The 21372-nt window shown below is 39.2% G+C and overlaps 1 protein-coding gene across 1 annotated transcript in view; it reads right to left on the bottom strand.

Annotated features, from left to right (window-relative positions):
• The window catches only part of LOC115570489 (uncharacterized), a 36700-nt gene extending 15598 nt beyond the window's left edge, over window positions 1-21102 (bottom strand). Inside the window, exons 1-5 of the mRNA XM_030399101.1 lie at window positions 21049-21102; window positions 18076-18151; window positions 15151-15217; window positions 419-493; window positions 143-292 (exon numbers count right to left, since the gene is read on the bottom strand). Of these exons, the coding sequence (XP_030254961.1) occupies window positions 143-292; window positions 419-493; window positions 15151-15192 (267 nt within the window). The 5' untranslated portion in view covers window positions 15193-15217; window positions 18076-18151; window positions 21049-21102. The remainder of the gene's footprint in view (window positions 1-142; window positions 293-418; window positions 494-15150; window positions 15218-18075; window positions 18152-21048) is intronic.
• Between the last annotated feature and the right edge of the window lie 270 nt (window positions 21103-21372).

The raw sequence follows: 21372 nt of genomic DNA, 5'->3' as shown, positions 1-21372 counted from the left end.
TGGTTGTGTTTCTTAGTCTTCCTTATATTCTACTTCTACATACTAAATTAAGATGTACAGTCATGCCATTTCTGGCCTTTGTTACAGAGTTTGTGTTGCTTGCTGACACAGCTAGACAGGGTCAAGGATACATCTGACTCACCTCAGGCCCCCTGCTCTCCCCGGGGACTGGCCTGTCACTCACTTTGTGGTTACGCATCATAGCTGACAGAGGCACAAAGTGAGAGCTCGATGCCGCATCAACAGCAGCAACATCATCACCAAAACCCATCCTTAGCATGACATCTTCCTCCTAGTCCACCACCACCACCACCAGGAAATGGGGGAAGAAAACAACATATTCACACCGAGAGGCAATAATAAAATGTCATTCAGTGTGAGGTGGGAAGGCCTAAAAATAGAAGATTTGGACATTTACCTTAAAATTCTCCACACTGTGCTGTGGATGTGGAATACCCTGCAATAGAGTTGTTATGGAGTGAGGAAGCCAGACCTGCAAAAGAAACATGATTGTGGTGTAATACTTAATTTCACAAGGTTTTATTGAGACCGCATCCACACATCCACGCCCTGTGATCCAGTCTAAACGGGTCTCTAGCTCAATGAAACAGTGTTGGCTTGGTGTTGCGTATACCCTTTAATTGGTATTAGTTGGATGACATAATAAGCGCACGCATAGAGCTGTTTGACTAAGAGCAAAGGGTTCCTATGATCACTGATCACAGCACTTTGTTCCTTCTGCAGTAAAAATGAATACAGTCACTGAAATACTGTACTGCACCACTTCAGAATACAAATGATGCTGTGGCCAATGCTGACAAGCCAAACTAAGACTTACTACAACTAAGACACATGTATGTGCGCATGTTTATGTGTATATTTATGCAGTATATGTATGATGAAGCTTGTTTTTTTTTACATTTTGGATGCTACAGAGCAGAAAATTCAGCGATATTCAGCGAGCGCTCGTCCTCATTGTGCCAGGCTGCAACCCATAATTTGGAGAATAAAATGGCAGCTCGCCAAAGACCTGGGTGAAGAGTTCAGAAAATGATCCATTATATTGTAGGAAGGGTCACAATGAATCCAAAACAAGGATATTTTGCAGAAATGCTTTCTATAAAGCTGCATGCGCTCAATGAGCAGCATCGCTTTACGCTCATTGTGTTTGGGTGAATTTTCTGAAATTCAATGATTCGAAAGAAACATATACGGCGACATTTTGTTCTATATCCGCACGAAACCGTGGCTGAAAATAGAGCACTGTTTCGAGTTTGGATAAATCTGTAACAAAAGAGGTTAACCCTTCATTGATTTCAGCAAAGTCTACCTGTCTAGACTTCTTTAGAGTCGACATTGTACTCAGATGGGCCAAATGCACCAAAAATAATCATCTCAGTTTGAGTTGGCGTACGAGGCGAGCTGCGGCTCAGTCGACCGTGCCTCGGCTCACAGTAGTGGGCGTCTCTCTCTTTCTCCCTCTCACTCATTTTGCTGCATGCTGCCATTTTAACTGTTCCTGAGTGGCAGGCGAGAGGGCGGGGTTGGTAGTGGCGGCCATGATGGTGGAATCGCTACACCCACTCCTGAAGGAGCAGCCTCAACATCAAAGCCAATTCGCACATTTCGCTATGTTGTGGTTCAGGCCAAAAACGGGGACTTCAGGTTAAAGGACAAAGTACGCTGTGATACCGCTGCATGCACGGCAAAACACTGGATCTGGAGAATAAAGATACTAATTACGCTCTTCTCACTACTTCAAACAATTGCAAAGAAATTCATTCTTATTATTTAAAACAATATCTAAACTCATCTGGTTTGCAACATTCACGTGTTTAAAATTCAAATACTAGATATAAATGTTGTACGTCAATGTCAGTGATGCACTGATAATATTTCCAGATCTTTTTTCCAGTAAATCATGCATGAATAAACTCTTAACTATAAATACAAATTAAGAAAATAGTGCATGCTGTGAAGACGTGCTGCACAATACCTCATCCTACAGAAATATAAATCACAATTTTCATAAAGAAAAATAATAAAATTTCCCAAAATAGAGAACTATCTTGGCTAAACAACAACGTAAAAAAAAACAGCTTTACAGGCAATACAGGTTAACAAAATACTGGATCAATGAAAGAATATTATTTTTAGTTTTACCAACAAACTGCCTGTTGAATATCATATTTCACAAAATAAAACGGATAAAATTCAAAGATTACTTACTGCGCATGAGAAATAAAATGTCCAAGAAATATATCAAACTCAAAAAACAATCATGAACCGTACACAGCTCGACTTCCGTGGTGTTACAGGTATATCACAAATTAGAAAAAAACAAAAAAAAATCACCCCTCCTTCCAAGAGTCATCGTGGGATCAGATGAGCTAAAGCAAACAAACACAAAATTCTCAGGAAAGAAACTTTGTTGTTTTAGAGTTGAAAGACAAAAAGCTGAAGGATATTGTTCTCTAGCTTGACGTCTTGTATCCTAACTGGTAAAATAAGATAAAAAAGGGAAGTTTTGCCAACAAATTCATGCCTGTGGTCCCTCAAAGCAGATTGTGTATTATGTGGGTCACATCCATACCCCCGCCTCATTTCCCCACCCCCAACTCTGAAAATTAAAAAGAAAAAAAAATGTCTTCCTTGGATGACCAGGGTGGCTCCTAACCAACTACATTTGAGGTCAAAGTTCATTATGTCCCCTTGGCAACACCAGGGCAACAAGCTACAGTGTCTAGACAGGTCATGGTATCCCCCCCCCCCATGCCCAAACCAACCCACCACCCCCTGGCTCTTTCCGGAAGGAGGTGTCAGCAGCAGCCAAGTGCAGGGTAAACAGGGCAGGGGTGGGGGTGGCCTTTGGCCCTCATGAGGTCGGATCAGCACCTCCACCCTCCACTGATCAAAGATGTGGATCCTCCTTGCCAGGGCCTTTGGTCAAAAGGGGGCAGGGTCAGGAGATGAACTCTGCGTTTTCTGTAATCTAGACGTGTCCAGACCCAATTGTCTTCTTTCACAGCCCAAAATGGACCCTTCCGGTGCCGCTGATTACATTAGGGAGGACAGCCTCTTTTCACAGGGGCGCCCGGACAAAAGAGGCGCTTCCGTGCCCCTCGCCATCTGGTCCCAAAATAACAGAAAAGGTCCCAGGAAAGAAGAAGGGAAAAAGGGAAAAAAAAAGCCCAGCCAGCACCCAGCCTTAAATGAAAGGAACGCTGTTTGAATAGATGGGATGGCTGGACAGATAAGCAAACATACAGTAAAGCTTCTCACATTGACGCAGAGATTGGAACCCAATCTAAATCAGCAAATAAAGCAGTGTGCACGGGCTCTGATGAGCAGGTCTGCAAATCATGGAGGGATTTAAGCAGAAATGGAGTTCTGCTGTGCACCAAAGATGAGAATTGTGCCACACGTACGTCATTATTATTGCAAACCATCAATGCCCAGAGGCTCTTCATCAGTTTAAACTCATCCATGTTGTACCACGTGGATCCAATTGTGATGGAAACAAGAAGAAAAACACTAAAATATGTGATAGTTTGGGGTTTTTAATACAATGCGGTCGATAAAAGGTGGAAATAATTTAAGACGTATAGTACATTATGCATAAACGCGACTAATAAAGCCAAAGTACATCGATTTTTAACTTTGAATTTAGTAAATCCGCATTGTTGATTGCCCGTTAGCAGTATTTACAACCTCATAATCTGCTTGCTGTATGCCAGTCATATCCCCACTGGATAGTTTTCACCTTGTGTCCAGTCCACCTCAATCCAAGATGTGCCTCAGTGTTTGGCACGTGGTGATCGTTCCTTTTCCATATCAAATAATTTCGCTTTTTTTTTTTTTTTTTTCCTGTAGAGGATGCAGCTGCTGTTTGGACACACATTATTTTGGCCCTAATTGCAGCTCATGTTGCCTTGAAGACTCCCAGAAATCCAAGTGCTGATTACACGGCCTCTATTATGGCTGAAAAATGCTGCTAACGGCATTCCACATAATAATATTGTTTGCGATTCTGATTAAGTTACCTCAGAGTTTAGACTCTTTTTTCGTCAAGTATTTAGTATATCGACACTACAGAGTAACAGCCCAGCGTTGGTGTAATCAAATGAGGACACGACTGTTTGAGTTGTCAGTCACCAGGACGTCTCTGCTGTCAACGTTGGGACACTTTGACATAATCATCTGCTTTTTTTGAAGAAATGACATTAGATGAATATAAAGCAGAAACTGTCATTAAAATGGGGATCAATCTAATTTCAAATAAAAGGCTCTGGAGTGTTAATAAGAGTAAAAGACCAGTCCAAGAGTCTTCATCTCTCTCTTTTGTAGAGTACGTCCGATTTTAAAAATCGTGTTATAATAACGCGGTCTGTTCACTTCAGCAGCCTTTGTGAGTGTTTACATGTTTAACAGGTACTTCAGGTAAACTACAATGTGTTATACTGTCACAAAATGTATAACTTGGGGCTTTTGGAGCTCTGTTTTGCCAACGCTGATTATATGCTCTGCTATGCATGGCTTGTTTCTCTCTCACAGTCCACAAGGAAATTTGGTAAATAAACAGCCTCATTAGTGGCAAAGGTGATGCCGCCCTTGATCTTGAATGGTTCTGTCAGGAGAAAGGTGAATGGTGCGGCATGGAGAAATAAAGGAAGATTGAGTAGCCTGCCCATATGGGACTACACCTGCTTCATTATGAAAACTGGTTTCATAATAAAGCTGAAAATCTAAATTCAGCTCTTGACTGGCACAAGACAAAAAACAAGAATGAAAGACGCACCGTCCGCGAGCACAAAACATATATTATTTGCAGACATTATATGATTCAAACAGCCACGAATCACTGGGATCGTTTGCTTTAAGCCTGAATCTAATATTTAAGGATTCTCAAAATCTTGTTTCCCTCTGTCCACCAATCATGAGAGGGGAACCTGAACTATGAACAAATGACACTACAGTAAATACAACCAGCTACAGTACAGAATTAATCTTCAAGGTTTCAGATAGACCCGTCATCCTAACTTTAATGTAGATATGGGGGGGGGGGGGTGGGGGGAGGGGGATTTATAAAAATCCAAATTAAAGTATTGCCAGAACAAAGTGATGTTTTAATGAATCATGAGAAACTTGCATATTACTGGTAGAGCGAGGGCGTACAGAACATCCAAGGTTTTGATAAAGATTCTCTCATTATCTTGAAAGTACAGATCAAAATTATGTAAAGCTGATTTTAAGTACAAGAATTTCATGTAATTTTTAACACCTTGTTTTGAAATTTTGCTTCAGTGTTAAATATACAGCATCCCAGGTGTGTTCTTTTTTTTTACATTAAAGGTATTACGTAAAGCAGATGAATCGCTGACAATGCAACTTTTTTCTCTCTACACATCCTAATTTCCTATCTTTTCTCTACCTGCTTCATTCTTCATTACAAATCACATCCACCTTCAGTAATCTGTTTTTAAAATCGACATTTAAATAAAGTCAGATGGAAATTAAATACATGAAAAATGATGAGAGAAATAACTGCAGTCCCACAGCAAAGGAAGGAAATCAGGGAAAGTACCTGAGAATGGCCAAACGGTACAAATAAATAAGCAGATTCTTAAAAATGCAGTGACTGCGAATGACACTCTGCTGGTATGATTTTTGACAGCTATATCCTGAGATGAGTGGAAATTACTGTAGACTTCAGTGTCTTGAAAGACCTACTTTATACATAACAAGCTCTTCTCATCCCTGCTGTGATGCAGCAACATCCTGCAAGTATTTTACATCAGACTTTTTCTTTTTTTTTTTTTCTCATCTGTGTCATTTCCAGGAGAAGCAGCTAAAATAAAAACAATATGGAGAGAATAAACTGCAGCAGGTTAGGTGCTGTGAACCGTCTGCAGTTTTTGTGATGAAACTAAAAAATAAGAGGCTTTTTTCCCCTCAACACCAAATAAAACTTCCAAACTTCAGAGATGAGGCTCTTTGATGCTGAAGGCTTGGTGGAGTTACGGTCAAACAATGATCTGACATGCATAAACATGGCCTGGACAGTCAGCTACCAACCATATTGGGTGTCCTCTTCTAATGATGCTGCACACTTGACTCTGCTTTGGTTCCCTACAGCACTGAAAGTCTGACCTCTGAAAGAAAACACACAAACTGGTGTGGCTGATGTTTGTTTTTCTTTGTTCTTTGTTTGCTTGAAGAAAAAACTTTTTGGCCTTGAAATTATTGACAAAAAAAAAAAAAAACAGTCGGAAAAAAGGCTTGTATACCAGAAGAGAATACAAAATGCAAGGTAAGCTAAGGCCAAACTGTTTGTGGAGTTCTGTTGAGGTGCAAATGCGGCAAGATGGCAACATGCTGGTAAATTGTGCAAAAAACATTTCCAGATAAAATCGCTGAAAACGAAGAGACGAGAGCCCGACTGATATGCAGTTTTTGGGGCCGATGCCGATATTAGGGAGTAAAACAATTCTGATATTGATACATCCGTCGATATACACATACACTTTTTTGCAGTGATTCCTCAAATATATCACAATATGTAATTTGGGCAGGATATTTTACAGCTTAACATAAACCTTGTTGCCTTTAATGACATCAGTGAACCGAAACAGTAAACTTCACAGGAGATTTCAAAATCATCATCATCATCCCAAGCATCCTGTTCTTGATAGCTCTAGTATCGGCTGATATCGATCACGAACACGTCGATATTAATATATCAGTGATAGGCACATATAGGCCAATATTGGTGAATAATATCATCCAACCGATATAACAGTCGGCCTCTAGAAGACACCTTTGATAAATACTTTGTTGTGTAGTTACATTTTCCAAAAAGTTTCCAATATGTTTAAACCCAGGGATATCCATAATCTTACTCAAGGCAGCAGTGACCTCCTCTAGAAGAAAAAAACAATGAAAATGACAATGAAAAAACCTTCTGTATTACGTGAACTAGCATTGGAATTTCTGCCGCTAGGGGTCTCGCCATCAAATCAGTAACAAACATGTAGTTTTAGTGCCGCTGTGAAGTTGTGTGGGATCATCAGAGTTGTTGTCTTCATTGTTCAACAACCATGATCGCTGATGTAAATCTATCTACGTGAGTTGGGCAGGCGGGTTTTACGGACAAGGTACATTTTTATGGTTTTATTCATGTTACATGTAGTTTCATTCGCCCAACGTCCTTCCGCGCTCTCTGACTCTTATAGAGACAGGCCACCAAACAAAACGCACCGTTAGCTTGAATTAAATTATGAATTTATCTGGGTGTGAACAACGTAAATGTTTGGGATGGTGTACACAACTCAATAAAATACATACATAACAAACATCACGTCGGTTTTAGATGTTCTACTTCAGAAAAAGTTGAACATAATAAACAATCTTTGAATGTGTGGGAACAATATGAACACCGTAGGTATCAGCCAGTTATTATTCACACAGCTGAATATCATTACAATTTTAAATCTTCACTTAACTTATTTGAACTTGTGAAACCAGTGCGAACGCTGGCATAAATGTAAAAAATCTCACACTGACGTCTTACAAACAGAAACTGTTTTGTATTCATGAACTACTTTTGCTACTTTTTTACAGCAGGTGGTGTGGAGAAAAAAAAAATAATGCAGAGGAACGAAATTCACAAGCAAACTCCTCATACAGTGCTGCGTATAATCATGCACCGTGTATCTGCATTGCTAAAGGTGTATTCCCAAAATACTTGTAGAGAAATATCTTAGACAGAATGCAAAGAAAACCAAAACTCTTCCACCACCAGCGGGTCAAGCCACAACATCTGACAAACACCATCCAGTGAAATATTTCCAGAATTTTCTCTGCGATGCTCTGACTTCCTCACTTTTCACCACTGTCTCAGTGAAGACAGCAACACTGAAGGGAGTTCTCCTCTCACTGCTTTCACAAATCAACCAGACTCTCAATCCTGTACGTCATCTACATCCAATTCTTTGTTTGTGGGTAAATAAAACCTAAAGGAAACACAGAATTGTTAAGTCCAGCCCACTACTGATTCTGTGTGCATGTGTCTGCTGGGGATTGCACATAACTGGCAGACACCAGCCCGCTTTCACAACTGTGGGATAAGTGATTTGAGTGTGACATATAGAGGGCAGGTGGTGCCAGTCAAGTGAAGTACACAAGCGTGGTCCCAATCTGTAGTTTCTTAGCTCCATAATTAGTTATTTTTCCATAGCAATCTCCAAATTATGTCATCAGGCCTTACAGAGTACTCATTATACACTGCAACAAACAAGCTGGAAATAACACTCAATCCTATGGAGACCTGAGAACTGCGTTCCAGGGAGGGACTCGAGACGCTGTGTGAAACCAACAAGAACCAACACGACACCTGGCATTTTCCAGCTAAAGTGGGCTGTTGCACACTGCTGAGCACAATGGCAAGACGTGCTTCTTAATTGTGCAGGTTTGAGAGTGCTGAGGAAAATAAATAAATAAATCACACATATGGTTGTCCATATAGAGGCTTTAAAACCAGCAGCTTTTTTTTTTTGATAATTGCGCATTTATAAATTAAAACAGACGTGATCGATGTTTGGACATCTTAAAGAGAGCAAAAACATTTACCGAAAGTTGTTGTGATTTTGCGTCAGCGCAAAAAGTGTATCTTAAATGTGAATCATGCGTATTTGTAGCAGGTTGCTAGTCTGTGTTTACTTACAGTAATTGCTCACTCCAAAGGCAAAGCCCCACAGCATAAAAATATTTTAAAGCATCAGGGAAAATCGAATTATAAATAAGGAAACAGGGGACGAATATGAGGCAAAGAGAGGTGTCAAATGTGTTTTTAAAAAATAGTAAACCTTTCTTAAAAAGACTTCAATGTATCCAGAAAATGGATTTTGTTTTGTAAAAAAGCACTTTGAGTCAATTAATGTGCTCAGTCCACATTGGAAAAAGTTCTTAAAGTATCGCTCGGGTAACAATTTTCTATCTTTCAAAAACTTTTCTCTGGCAGCATGTTTTTATAAGAACTTATCATCTTTACTTCTCCTTTGAAGTAACACCTATTAGTACTCTATTTTTGCTATAGATCAACTACAACTTGACCCATTGTAATCTTGGAAATGTGGGAAGGGGAAATAAGATTAAACAACAATAATCTGTCAGTAATCAATGTAGACGGTGTCTGACATTTGTTGATTATCGATTTACAGTGTGAATGAATGAAAAGAAAAACTTGTTGAAGGTGTAGTGATGTCAGGTTATCGTTAACTTTAATGACTTCTGTTGAACTGTTAAATTTTTTAAGTTGTCCTCATGCACTAAAGAACACCCTCGCAATACAAAAACAGTCGAATAAAACCTCACTGTGTTCACCTAAATATCTGAAGAATCCTGAAAGAATCGTACATCGTTCTGTTTTCATATTTCTGGGCAACTGGTTTGTAGGCTCATTAGGCTTTTCTAAACATAATGAATAATTTGCTTTTTATTTACCTTTTGCAATATTCAGTCGTTCACGGCTCAGACTGAATTCAGTTTCAGGCATTTCATCATGATAGAATTTGTTAGAATTAATAAAGTACACTTTTTTAAACGCGGAGCAAAATGTCAAATTACTGCGACTGTTGGCAAATTACAACCAAAACAGAAGTTATGGAACGCTTTGGTATTAATGTTGCAACATGAAAGAGGTCTAACAGAGTTTAGTTAAGATGAATAGCACTTCTAATTGCATCAAGCAAAAGTAAGAATGGATAAAACTTTAAGAAGCAACGAAAAGGTGTTATTAGTGTCCAGAGACTACCTGTTAATACTGATCTTTAACATAAAATGTTAAAATTTAAAGGGGTTATCGCGTTAGCAGTATGAAGCTCAGATACTTCAGTGAAAAATGTTTAAAGAAGTTACTGAGGCTCTTTGGGAGCTCTTGGTACAACACCTGCACTTTTGAAATCATCCTGCAGTGTCTGCTGTCTCAGAAAAGTGACATGGACCCTGACTTAGAGTCAGTGCAAACATTTTTAAAGAGGGTAATTAGTTAACAGTTAAACGCAGTAATCACCTAGTGATGAAGATAAAAGGGCTCAAAGGAAAACAAACTGGAAATGGGCTGGTACCATTCACATCACAGTCGGATTCTAGAGGTCATCTGCTAAGTCCTGTTAAGAGCCTCAAAGGGCAAACGCTGAACATTGAGCACTTTTGTGTGAGTGTTTGGAAACGCAGGCAGATTTTAAGCACACAAACATGAAAAATATCAATTTCACATTTGGTTTAACGCTTTCACACTTTGTGTCACTGACACCCAGAGAGAAGGGCTGTGGAAGACAAAACACAGCTCCTGGATAAGGATCATGTTAATGCCTATCAATTAGGATCAAAAAGGGATTAACTGGCATGGTTGCAGCGGTAGGATGGGGGCCCATGCAAAGTCACTGAATACTAGGGGTCACACCCCCGACTTCATTAGGCCTGACCTTTCCACGCCATTGTGTCACAGGAAAGAGACCCTGCAGTCTGTGTTTCCCCTTTACCCATCTTAGATGGCTTATAGAGACTCAAATATGAGACATGCAGAAAAGCTGTTAGAGATCAGTGGAATATGAAATATTCACTTTCAAAGTCCAGGGAGACTTATTAGGTTACTGCAACTTGGTGCAGGTGGGTATTTACTCATCAACCCCCAACCTCGCTGCAAAGGAAATCATTTTTTTTTTTCTCACCTTAGAGAGGAGTGAGATTTACTAATTAGTCATGGTGCAGCCTCCTCGTGCTATGATGTACCGCAGGGTTGACGAGCTCTAACTCTGACTTGCCGTCTTAATTCACAAAAGGTCAAATGGCAAAGTGAAAGCAGGTATTCCAGGTGTGTTAAAATAAGCCCCAATTAGGGAAAAATGCAAGTACACCCTGAAGTCTCACATATCCAACTTAGAAGGGAACTTTGAGCTAAGCTCTCTAACTGGGAAAGTTTTAATGCTGTGCCATGTTTTTTTTACATATTCATTACATAAAGAGAAAGAAATGAGAACGATTTGGAGAAATACTCGATTTTTAGCATTTAAACAAGTCCACAACTTAAGATTTTACCTACTACTGCCAATCAGGGTTACAAGTAGCCACTGCGATATTGCGTTTACACCTGAGATTAAAGAAAAACGAAATGGTGAACAAAACTTTACAGTTTCTCTTTGTTACACTTCTGTTCCGGAATCTTTAGGGTTAAAAATAACTACATTTAAAACAAACTGTTTCGCTATTCATTCAGCCTGGTTCTCAGAGTACCAGATTACAGTCTGAGCAGATGTTTGCAAGAACAATCACTTTATTGTTAAACTGTACCAAACTGTGGAGAACAGAGTTTGATTGAATCTGACCCTAAAATGTGGACCAAGTAAAACAAATATCTGCCGATTTGTCACCACCAGAATGTAATATCGACGTCTGGCTGTAAAATCCAGTATTGGCCAATGCGCTGTTGTGACTACAGGGTTAAAGGACACTTTGTACTTTACTTTCAATCTTTTATTCCAAAGCTGAACAGGGTCTGGCCTGCCTAGCAGCCCAGCTAAGGGCAAGGTGGGTTAGATAACTCGCGTTGACCCATTCTTACCAAAAGCAACCACTGGTTTCATCCATTTTTTTGAAAAAGGTGGAAAAACATTAAAATTTTTATGTAAAAAATAAGCTTAAACATCCAGGTATTGATGATTCTACACTGAGCCTGATATTCTACGGTTTTGTTAGACATCCTGTCGTAGACAAGACTTCTCCTCCTCCAATCCAGCAGTAAGTGTTAAGAACCCAGAGAAAGTTAAGAGTTAAGCGAAACAGCAGAAGTTCATCTCAGGCCAAAAGTTTCCTTCCAGAAAGTGAGTGCTCGTTCAGGCTGCTGTTCAGTTTAAGCAGGCATGCAGCTTTGCACTGCAGTCAAACAGTGGTCACCCAGGCCTACAGCCTTCTTTGTATCGTTCATGAGGGTGTTATAGATGAGCACACTCCATTTAAAAGTCAGTGGTGGATTTGCAGTCAAATTAAAACAGGAAGTATTGCTGGAGCTGTCAGTGTTACGCAGCTGAGTGGGAACGGACATGCTGCATGTGCACATCTTAAGACTGGCTGGGTCAGTGGAAAAAAAATGCAAACAAACATTTACACAACACTGCAGTCAAAGAAATCAAGTTATTTACTTACCTTTTAGAAAAAAAAGTATGTGAACGTTTCACAGTTTAGTTATGAAGGCAGCCTTCTTCTAATGAGGGTCTAATATTCATGTGACGTTGATATTGATGATGTGGCTGCACCTGAAATTCAAACCCTCTGCTCTGTCAGTAAGCGTGTGCTGTGGTTGTGCTAACGATAAACAAAAGGTCTGCTATCACCAAGCAAAGATCTTACTGTTGACCCAAGATCAATTTCATACCTCAGAAACTGCGTTCGAGCAGAGAACGAGATGGTTCGCAAAATCCAGCCTGATAAACAAGTCACTCGTGTTGCTATTCTGTTATTAAGGCATCACGAATACAGTCATAAAGGAAACGTACTCAGCTGTAACTGAACGGCAAATATATTACAACAAAACAATGCAAAACAATATAGCATATTATCAAAAGCATTGAAGCATCGTTCAGGAATTACCATTTAATACATTCAGCATTTCAAGTCTAACAACAGCTGAAGCAGTTTAAGTTTAAGAGCGTGCATTAGTACAGTTTAAAACGTCCATACTGTCTGGTTCCTAATTAAATTGCGATATGGTGAAGTACTTGTTTTTGCACCATCTACAAAAGGTCAACAGGCATAAATTGTGCGAAAAAATAAATCAAATAAAAAATAAAGAAAAAAATTGCTTGGTAATTTCCGACATGCCTTCATTCCCTAATGAATCCACAACACATGCACAAACCCAAAGTGCCTTTTCTCTCTCTATTTTCAAGGCAACAGAGCAGAGGGCCAGCTTAATATGTTACTGACAGCCACTGTTGTGTTACGTGGCATCAGAACACAGTCTAGCTTTCACACAAGGTCTTAACTTTAGACGAAAACAAGTATTCAGGAGGGTAAAGGTCACCTGAACCTTTCAGTGAGTCAAGTTAGCAGTTCTACATCACAATGTACAGTACTTTTAAATAAATGCTGCGATGGGCAGATTTTAGCATTTAACATGCATTTACATCCTGTGTAGCTTTATTATGAAATATATAAAGATCATGTTTAATACTGAGAATTTACTAACTAATATACTAACAATATAGAATAAACACTTCATTATATATCGATTGAATTGCTTTAATTATCATTACGTGTATTATACATTAGGATTAAAAATTATTTGTATTACATTATTAGATTTTAGACTTAGAATACACATACGTGTGTAACGAAAGTGGCATCGTGTTTAATTCTACAACATTTGCAAAATGAAGTAATATAAAAAAATAGATGCATAATATGATCGCACGAATCAGACACAAAATAGCGACCTGATATTTTAATGTTGTTAATTACTCAAGTGAAATATTGAAAAGTATTCTTTTGTTAAATCATAATTAAAATGCCAGACTCGCTTTTTATTAAACGTGCATTTATTTATTTTTTTTCACAAGTACTGAAAACATTATTTAACTATGTTGAGAACTAATTATGCCTCAAATATTCACCTTGTGAAATGTTCAAATTACAAGATTAAATCATCAAACATATCGAGAAAATATCTTTTCATTGCTTTAGAATTTTTTTTAATTCACGTGCACGACTTACTCATCACTTTATGATTTAGATTATCTTGTAGTTTCTATTTTGGAGTGAAAAATACAAATAAACAGCGCAAACTGTGCATCGCAGGCGAAATTTTCACGGCAAAAAAAAAAACACTTTTTACTGTTAATATTATACTACCGCAATATATTATTACACGTGTGGATTTAAATTTCTGTTTCGACATTTTATTTAAATCTTCATTGATGTGCATTAGTAAATTATATTAAATATTCCATCAAAAGCATTGGTGAGGTAGTTAAAAAGGCATGAAAGTAAAATAGTATAATTTCATAATGAATCAAAACGGTCGTCCAAATACAAATTAATCGCGCTGAAACTGGCAAAAAGTAAACAGAGATCAGATCATAACCCGCAATTTACAAAAGTATTTTTCACATGTTCCCATTTGATCAATATTATCTTTTAAAATCTGTTTCACTGAAAAGTTTGTCTATTGCACAAAAGTCAAGTGGAGCCGTTTTCCAGCAGGATTTACGCAGAGGGTTCGGATTTCATTTTCTTACAGGCTACATTAGAGTTCATCTCTTTCGCCAGTGACTAAACCTAAAATGGACGCTGCTGGCTTTGAGCTATCGATGGCTAGGACCAGCGCAGGGTCACAGCTGTGCAGTTGTGCTCTTAGGAGGGAACAGGCAAATGGATCCATGTTTTGGCAGGCTGCCAGGAGACTCCTTAAAATACAGTGAAGGCCTTGATTTAAAATATGCCACACCAATGTCAAAGGAAACTGCGTCATCACGCAGCAGAGGCTGGTGAGATAAACAACCCACCGTTTACAACAGACAATGGCAGGTGCTGCTCTTGTACAGAACAATGCTTTGAAACATGCTCAAATTTTACTCTGTATGTGCACAGAAATAACCCGAGAAATCTTTTCATTACAGCTCAGGCAGCATTAGAGCCCTAGATGAAAGCCTGTTTTCTCCAGACATCATCATGATGTTAGACCTCGTGACTGCTCTGTGGGTGGAGACAACGAGCCAATAGAAAAACAGGATGAAGATTCAGAGCCCTTCTTGCATCAGCATTTTCCGGCTAAGCCTCAAGTGAAAGTTACAAGATCCATATCCATGATTATGTTATGAAGAGATCACAAATCTGTGTTAATAAAAAATGATTGCAGCTGACGAGTGAATGACAGCACTGAATTTGATTAGCCATTCCTCACCATCATATCATGTAGAATTGGCATTGCAAGCCAGAACTCAAACTCTGTAAACACTGGTCTTTGCGGCCGGCTGCTATATCCCTCAGGCAATCACATTCACTCACTGAAGCACCTTAAAGCATTCCTAGAATTGCTTTTCTCAACTTTTAACGTGCCCAAATGAGCTGTAATGAACAGGTCAACACAGATCTTACCATTCGGGCAGACATGCTCCAGCGTCGAAGAGATGAAGGCATGACAGGCTGCAAGAAACCATGGATCCTGTGGAAAAGACAGGAAAAAAAAACATCAAACAGCGGTTCTCCTTGGTGATCGTGAAGACACAAATTAAGTTGTCACAGACAGGGAAAATAAACAAAGAAAACTAAAGCAAAAATCATTAAATCAAGCTTTATCACTTGAGGTTTGTTTATAACACTGTTGACTTTGAAGCTTAATTTGTGGATGAAAAGTTACAGCAAATAATAACAAATTAATAAAAAAGTATCGCTGAAACTATTTGAAAGCAAATAATTGTAATTGTAAGCTGTAGGCATTTGTTAGAAAATTTACTTTAAATAGATTATATCAAAATTATGAGCTAGTATTACAAAATGCATCACCTAATTGATACATCTGCATGCAGGGAGCACACAAATCGTCGCTCAGTCAGAATTATGGTCACAACTACGTATAACAAATTATCACAAACACTGAATAAAGTGCTCTACTGTATGCACAGCTAACTACGATGTTAAAGATATATAATCATATCAATATTGGAAGCCACACCATCAAGAGAAACATAATCTGATACAGAACTGTATATTTCGCAGATCAGTCTACAATTAGAAGTTGCAACAAGTTGCCAAAATGATCCTGAAACTCCATTCTCCATTTTTTTTCTTACCTCTCTAATTGCAATTCCACTCATATTTTGCCAGACACACTGGATCAGGTTTGGGACAGGCCTGCAAAGATACCGCATGTTTCAAGTGTGTCTGTACGCTCCAGTGAAAACATAATCAACAAGAACTCAAAAACCATTAAGCAATATGACAAGACGAGACTAAAAGGGCTGTCTGGGAGCCGACGAGTATGCACTAAGTAGGTGATAATGAAGAGATCTGTCCAGGCTGGTCACTGATATGGCAAACTGATAAACATCACAGGCTCACTGAGTGAAAGTAACTTGTAATGTCAGACTGAGGCTAGGAGCACTTTTAGAAGTTAATATCGCCTCTCCCTCCCTCGCTGAAGAGACAAGGCTGCAAAAACAATATTGCAGCTCCTTTGACTTTTCAAAACACACATCTCACTGCTCGGTGCAATGTATGATTTTTTTAACTCGTTAAAAATTAATTTAAAATCCTTCCTCCACCTCAATCCACTAAACGGCAGGTTGCAGTTTACAGAACTGAACCTTCTGTGAAAATAAGAGGCTTATCTTCTCTTACATTATCATTCTATCATGATGGTATTAAGATAAGTTTCACTGGCTGTTATTACAGCACTTAACTGAGTCTAATGCAACAAAGCTGTAAAAAAAAAGTGACGATAAAACGCAACGTGTTACATTTAATTAGCTGATGTTGTAGCTAATGTCTTTGGCAGTCAGTGATAAGTCCAAAATTCAAAGAATATGCTCATTTATGCAGCGATATAAACAGATGTTTTTTGACAGCCGCTAATTTCATTATCAAAACTATTCATACATTATTTCATATCGTATAAAATGACACCTGTATTCACACTGTTGCCTTCACAATGTATTAAACAACATGTAAACAATTGCTCAGGAATTACAGCTAATAGATTCTATTTTCTTTACTATTTTCAAGCTGCATGTAAGATGTTGTAGCCAAGAAACCGTCTCTACGTATGGTTAGTTGTGAGATGAAGTACGAAATGATTATAAAATATAGATGTAAATTACAGAGACAGAGACATTATGGTTGCTCAACACATTTTGGGAAACCCTGGAAGCCTTTGGCACCAACTGGCAGTGATGAATCAGACAAAATGGCTACCAAGGGTCCCGACAACAGATAGAAACGTGCTCGTAGAAAAACAACAAGAAGCCTCCATCAAGTGAAGAATTACATTATCAATAACATTGGAACTGTCTTACCGGACAGTGTCGACCCAAAAATGGTGACTAAGCGTTTGACTTAAATATTCATCCAATCTATTAAACACAACACATCTAACTTTTAACCCGTTAAAGAGTTAACACTCGCTGTCTCTTCTGTGCGCATGACATTTTTGAGCAGCTGTGTTCTGTGCAATTGAAGTACAATGCTTCCCATGTTTTTTTTTTCTTCTGCTCCCATCAATTCATATGCGTCATGGGTAACAACAACAATGCTATAGCAGCCATCTTGCCCAAAAAAGAGCAGACGCTGGGAGGAGGGAGGAAAGGCTTCCCCAAGTCATATGACCGAACTGTCTGCAGACAACTGCAGTGACAGAGCAAAAGCGTCTAGACGATTCTGAGGCTGCCGCAGATGCAGGTACACATGCACCCTCACAACACAACTTACTTGGACCTACACACTGTTTTTTTTTTTTAAACAAATCCATCTGGATTTACATTTCTGCCCAACGAGATGCAAAAGCTCATCGGTTTGGGTAGGACATAGCACGAAAGCTAGCACCTTTGAAAGTGCGGATGAGAATTGCCTCAAACTGACTCATCGTGGAAGATCGCAACATTTCAAAATATATCAAATATGTCAGGATGAGCCTCTGAGAATGTGTCAGAAAACAATGCACAAAACATCAAGATCATATTCATTTGAAGTGATGATGCAGCCATATTGAAACACCATTTCAATATCTATGTTATAGCTACATGCTGATATAGACTGTAATAAACAAGACACTTTATGTGACGTCATCAAAAATGCTTTGACCTACTTTGAAGCTACGTTCTGGGAACTTTGGGGCAAATAATGAAATCATTTACAGTTTCAAGTGACTCAAAATGTTTTCAAAAATTGTTGAATATGCTATGAAAATAAATGCAACGGCGTGATCAACCCTACTAAATCCAGGCAGCACCACACCACAACACTCAAACACTTCAAAAAGTTACCACACTACTGCTGTCTCAGCCTTCAGTGTGTACAGAAACCAACCTTTTCCTGAGCTGGTGCTGGCTGCCTTCTGGTTGGTGCACTCCTCTTGAACTCGGGGAGAACCGGGGCTGATCCCCTGCAGAGCATAAACAAGGACAGGAGAAGAAGAAGAAGAAGAAACACTTAATAAAAAATGTTTTGTGATATCAGCTCACCAAGGGGGAGGAGGTCAACATTGATTAGTTTAGATTGGTGCAATTAGCACATGTGTATGGAGGAGGTATTGTTTGCTGATTTGTGATTATAAATGGTGAAGGTGGCGCAGCTTAAAGGGTTAAAGAAAAAATAGAGAGAGAAAGAAAGAAAGGGAGAGAACTGCTTGACTCCACAGGAGACAGCCCCCCCTCAGGTGTCTGCTGAGTAACAGGTAGCTTAAGCGCGCGTGGGGTTAATCAACAACCTCACGTCAGCAAAGGTGCGTCACCTGCGCATCCTCCTGAAGTAGTGTGAATGAGGTCAAGCCTCCAAAACAATGTAGCTAACGCGTGAAAATCCGCAAGAAATGATAAAAACACACGCCACCGTGGGACTTATCCAGCGGTGAACATCACTACAGCTGGATACGACATTCAGGATAATTTTAATTATTAGCTCGGATGTCGTTTTATTTTCTTCTTCATTAAAAACGCACACAAATCAACGCATTATTTGATTTTTTTTTTTTAAGCTAATGTGCAACGCTGCAGCATCCAACTCTCACTCTGGCGCCTGCCTTACCTGCCTGTGCATAAAGAGCCTGTCTGCTGACAGACTGCAGGAGAAAAAACTTTCACAGCGTTTATGGTTAAAAAAAAATAAATATTCTTCTGGCTCAGCGTGGCGACTCGTGGGCGAAGTCGTCTTTGAGGAGGAGGAGGAGGAAGGAAGGAACACAAAAAAAATCCCAATTCCAGCAGGCGGCTCGCTCGTAAATGTGCAAAGAGATGTAAAAAACTCCATCTCCAATTTTATCAATTTCAGACAGACTCCAGACAGTCTCCAAGCGGTTACGTGCCTGCTTGTCCTGCGCGTGCACGCCGAATGGCGCGGGAAGCGGTGATAACAGATCCAAGAGTGACGGCGCGGGCGGCCAATGGGGTTCGAGGAGTTGTCTACAGCGGCCAATCAGAATGCGCGATGAGTGCAGGAAAAAAAAAATCGTCCCTCCTCCTCTTCCTCCTCAGCCGTCTGTTGACAGTGCACTGAATAAAACAACAGTCTGAGTTAAGCAGTTCATTGCACTGAGATGTGGGTCACTGACTGCAGTTTATTCATTCTGGGAATATTAGAGAAGCTTTCGTTACAGATTGATATTATTGTCTTAGACATGTACATACATCACACAATTAATTGTGGGCTACATCACATGGTCTAGGTGCAAGTAACCAAATTAATCATAATCTTCCTTTTTCCACATGCTCTTTAGATATATACTTTATTATATGTGTTGTATAAAAGCAAATAAATATGACCTGAGGTTGTAAAGTCAACGGACAGATTCTCCTTTTGTCCTGTGACTGGTGCCACTTGGCAGCCATTGTGTAAAAACATGCAATACTTTGCTGCATATCACTGCAGGACTCGTCGCGTTTAAGAAGGCTTTATAAATATCAGTTGATATGTGTAAATAGATAGATAGATAGATAGATAGATAGATAGATAGATAGATAGATAGATAATTAGATAATGGTATATGGTGCAAGCAAGGTATTGGATTGTCTTTGGATATCGAAGACAAACTGGGTTTTCTGCATAAATAGATGCTCAGAATGGATATTCTAATCCCTGACCAGTGTCCACTGAAAGATATAAGATTCAAAGCTACAGTCTCCCATGTGGTGTTAATACAGACATCCACAAATCTACTAAATCTTCCCATTGGACTATGTTAGGCTAATATTTCTTGGTATGGCCATATTCCTTCGTCCGCCCCTCATTACAGGAACTGCCTCAACTCAGACACCAAATCAGCCTCAAAAGGTTTCAGACAGAGTTAGTCTGTCGATTAATACAATACACAATGACTTAAAAAAAAATTAACTGGCTGCATTTCTTTCATTTACAAAATAATAAATTGCAGGCCTGCTCACTCCCACTCCACAGCTCCAGTATCACGTTCTCAAGACAGTTGCTGATCCTTGTGAACTGACAGCAAAAACGTATTGTCTCGCACAAAACAACTTCCAAGTTGGATTTAAACTCTGCCAAAGAATACACAAGGCGTACAGACAAGTTTGTTGTAAAGAACCTCTGTCCTTCGGATGGAAAATAACAAGTCTTGTCTCCTTCGGCTTTGCACCCTTTAATTTGCATTGTTATGGAAAACCGCTGGATTTGGACAGGGCACAGAATCATTGAGGTCACCATAATGGAGTGTGACAGCTCCTCTTTTCACATCTATTTGGAAGTAAAATCAAAATTCCTGGGAAAGTGAATCAAGGGAGCATAGAAATATCTCATACAGCTTTGGAAAAATCTGTTAGGAGTGATTTTTTTTTTTTTAATATAAGATATCTTTTTAATCAATAAAGTAAGAATTGCACCTGCAATCATTTCAAGGAGAAAAACTGGATATATGTGCTTGTGCATGTACATTCAACATGAATATGTTGGGCCAATGCCATTTCTGATTATACACTTCTATCATATTGGTTAGATTACCTTGAATGTAGCATCAGCTACTGTGCGTGACATATAAGGAAGTGTCTGGGAGCTTGTGGATAAATTGCCTTTCATTTTGCTTTGAAAGAGAAAGGGGAAAACATTTGCCAACTCAACATCTTGTCTGTACAATCCCCACAGTCCATTAGAATTCACAGACTGTCTTTCACAAGGAAAGCCCCTTTACGCTTTCTCAAATTAAAAATCTCACGGCTGATCCCCTCCATCGCCCTGGCTTTCAGATATTGACCTTGTGATGCTACAAAATAGCTTCTTCCTCACTGCGGGACCCCATAATGAGCCAATACAATGAGGCTCCAGTTCACTGCTCACCTCTCTTTGGTGTCTCTCGGGGTCTTTGTTGACGTTTGTCAGCCCAGGAGGAATTTGGGCGTTAGGATTCTGCTGTAGTCTCGCTGCAGACTCAGACAACAACTTTGACTCCCAGACTTAAGCAAGAAAAAGGAAAAACTTGGTCAGAGATAAAAAAAAAAAAAAAAGGCTTCGACCTTACAGGGAAGAAAAATCAAAGGAGTGACTTGAATAAAGATTAAGCGCCATTTTGAATTTCAGCCAAATTGGTGAAGATTTGGATAGGACAAGCATTTAGACATTTTGGCATTCAAAGCACTAAAATTGGGAGCCAAGCATGGTCAT

Source organism: Sparus aurata, chromosome 19 (assembly GCF_900880675.1).
Source record: "Sparus aurata chromosome 19, fSpaAur1.1, whole genome shotgun sequence".
NCBI classification, from domain to species: Eukaryota; Metazoa; Chordata; class Actinopteri; order Spariformes; family Sparidae; genus Sparus; species Sparus aurata.
This window is presented reverse-complemented; position numbering and strand designations above follow the sequence as displayed.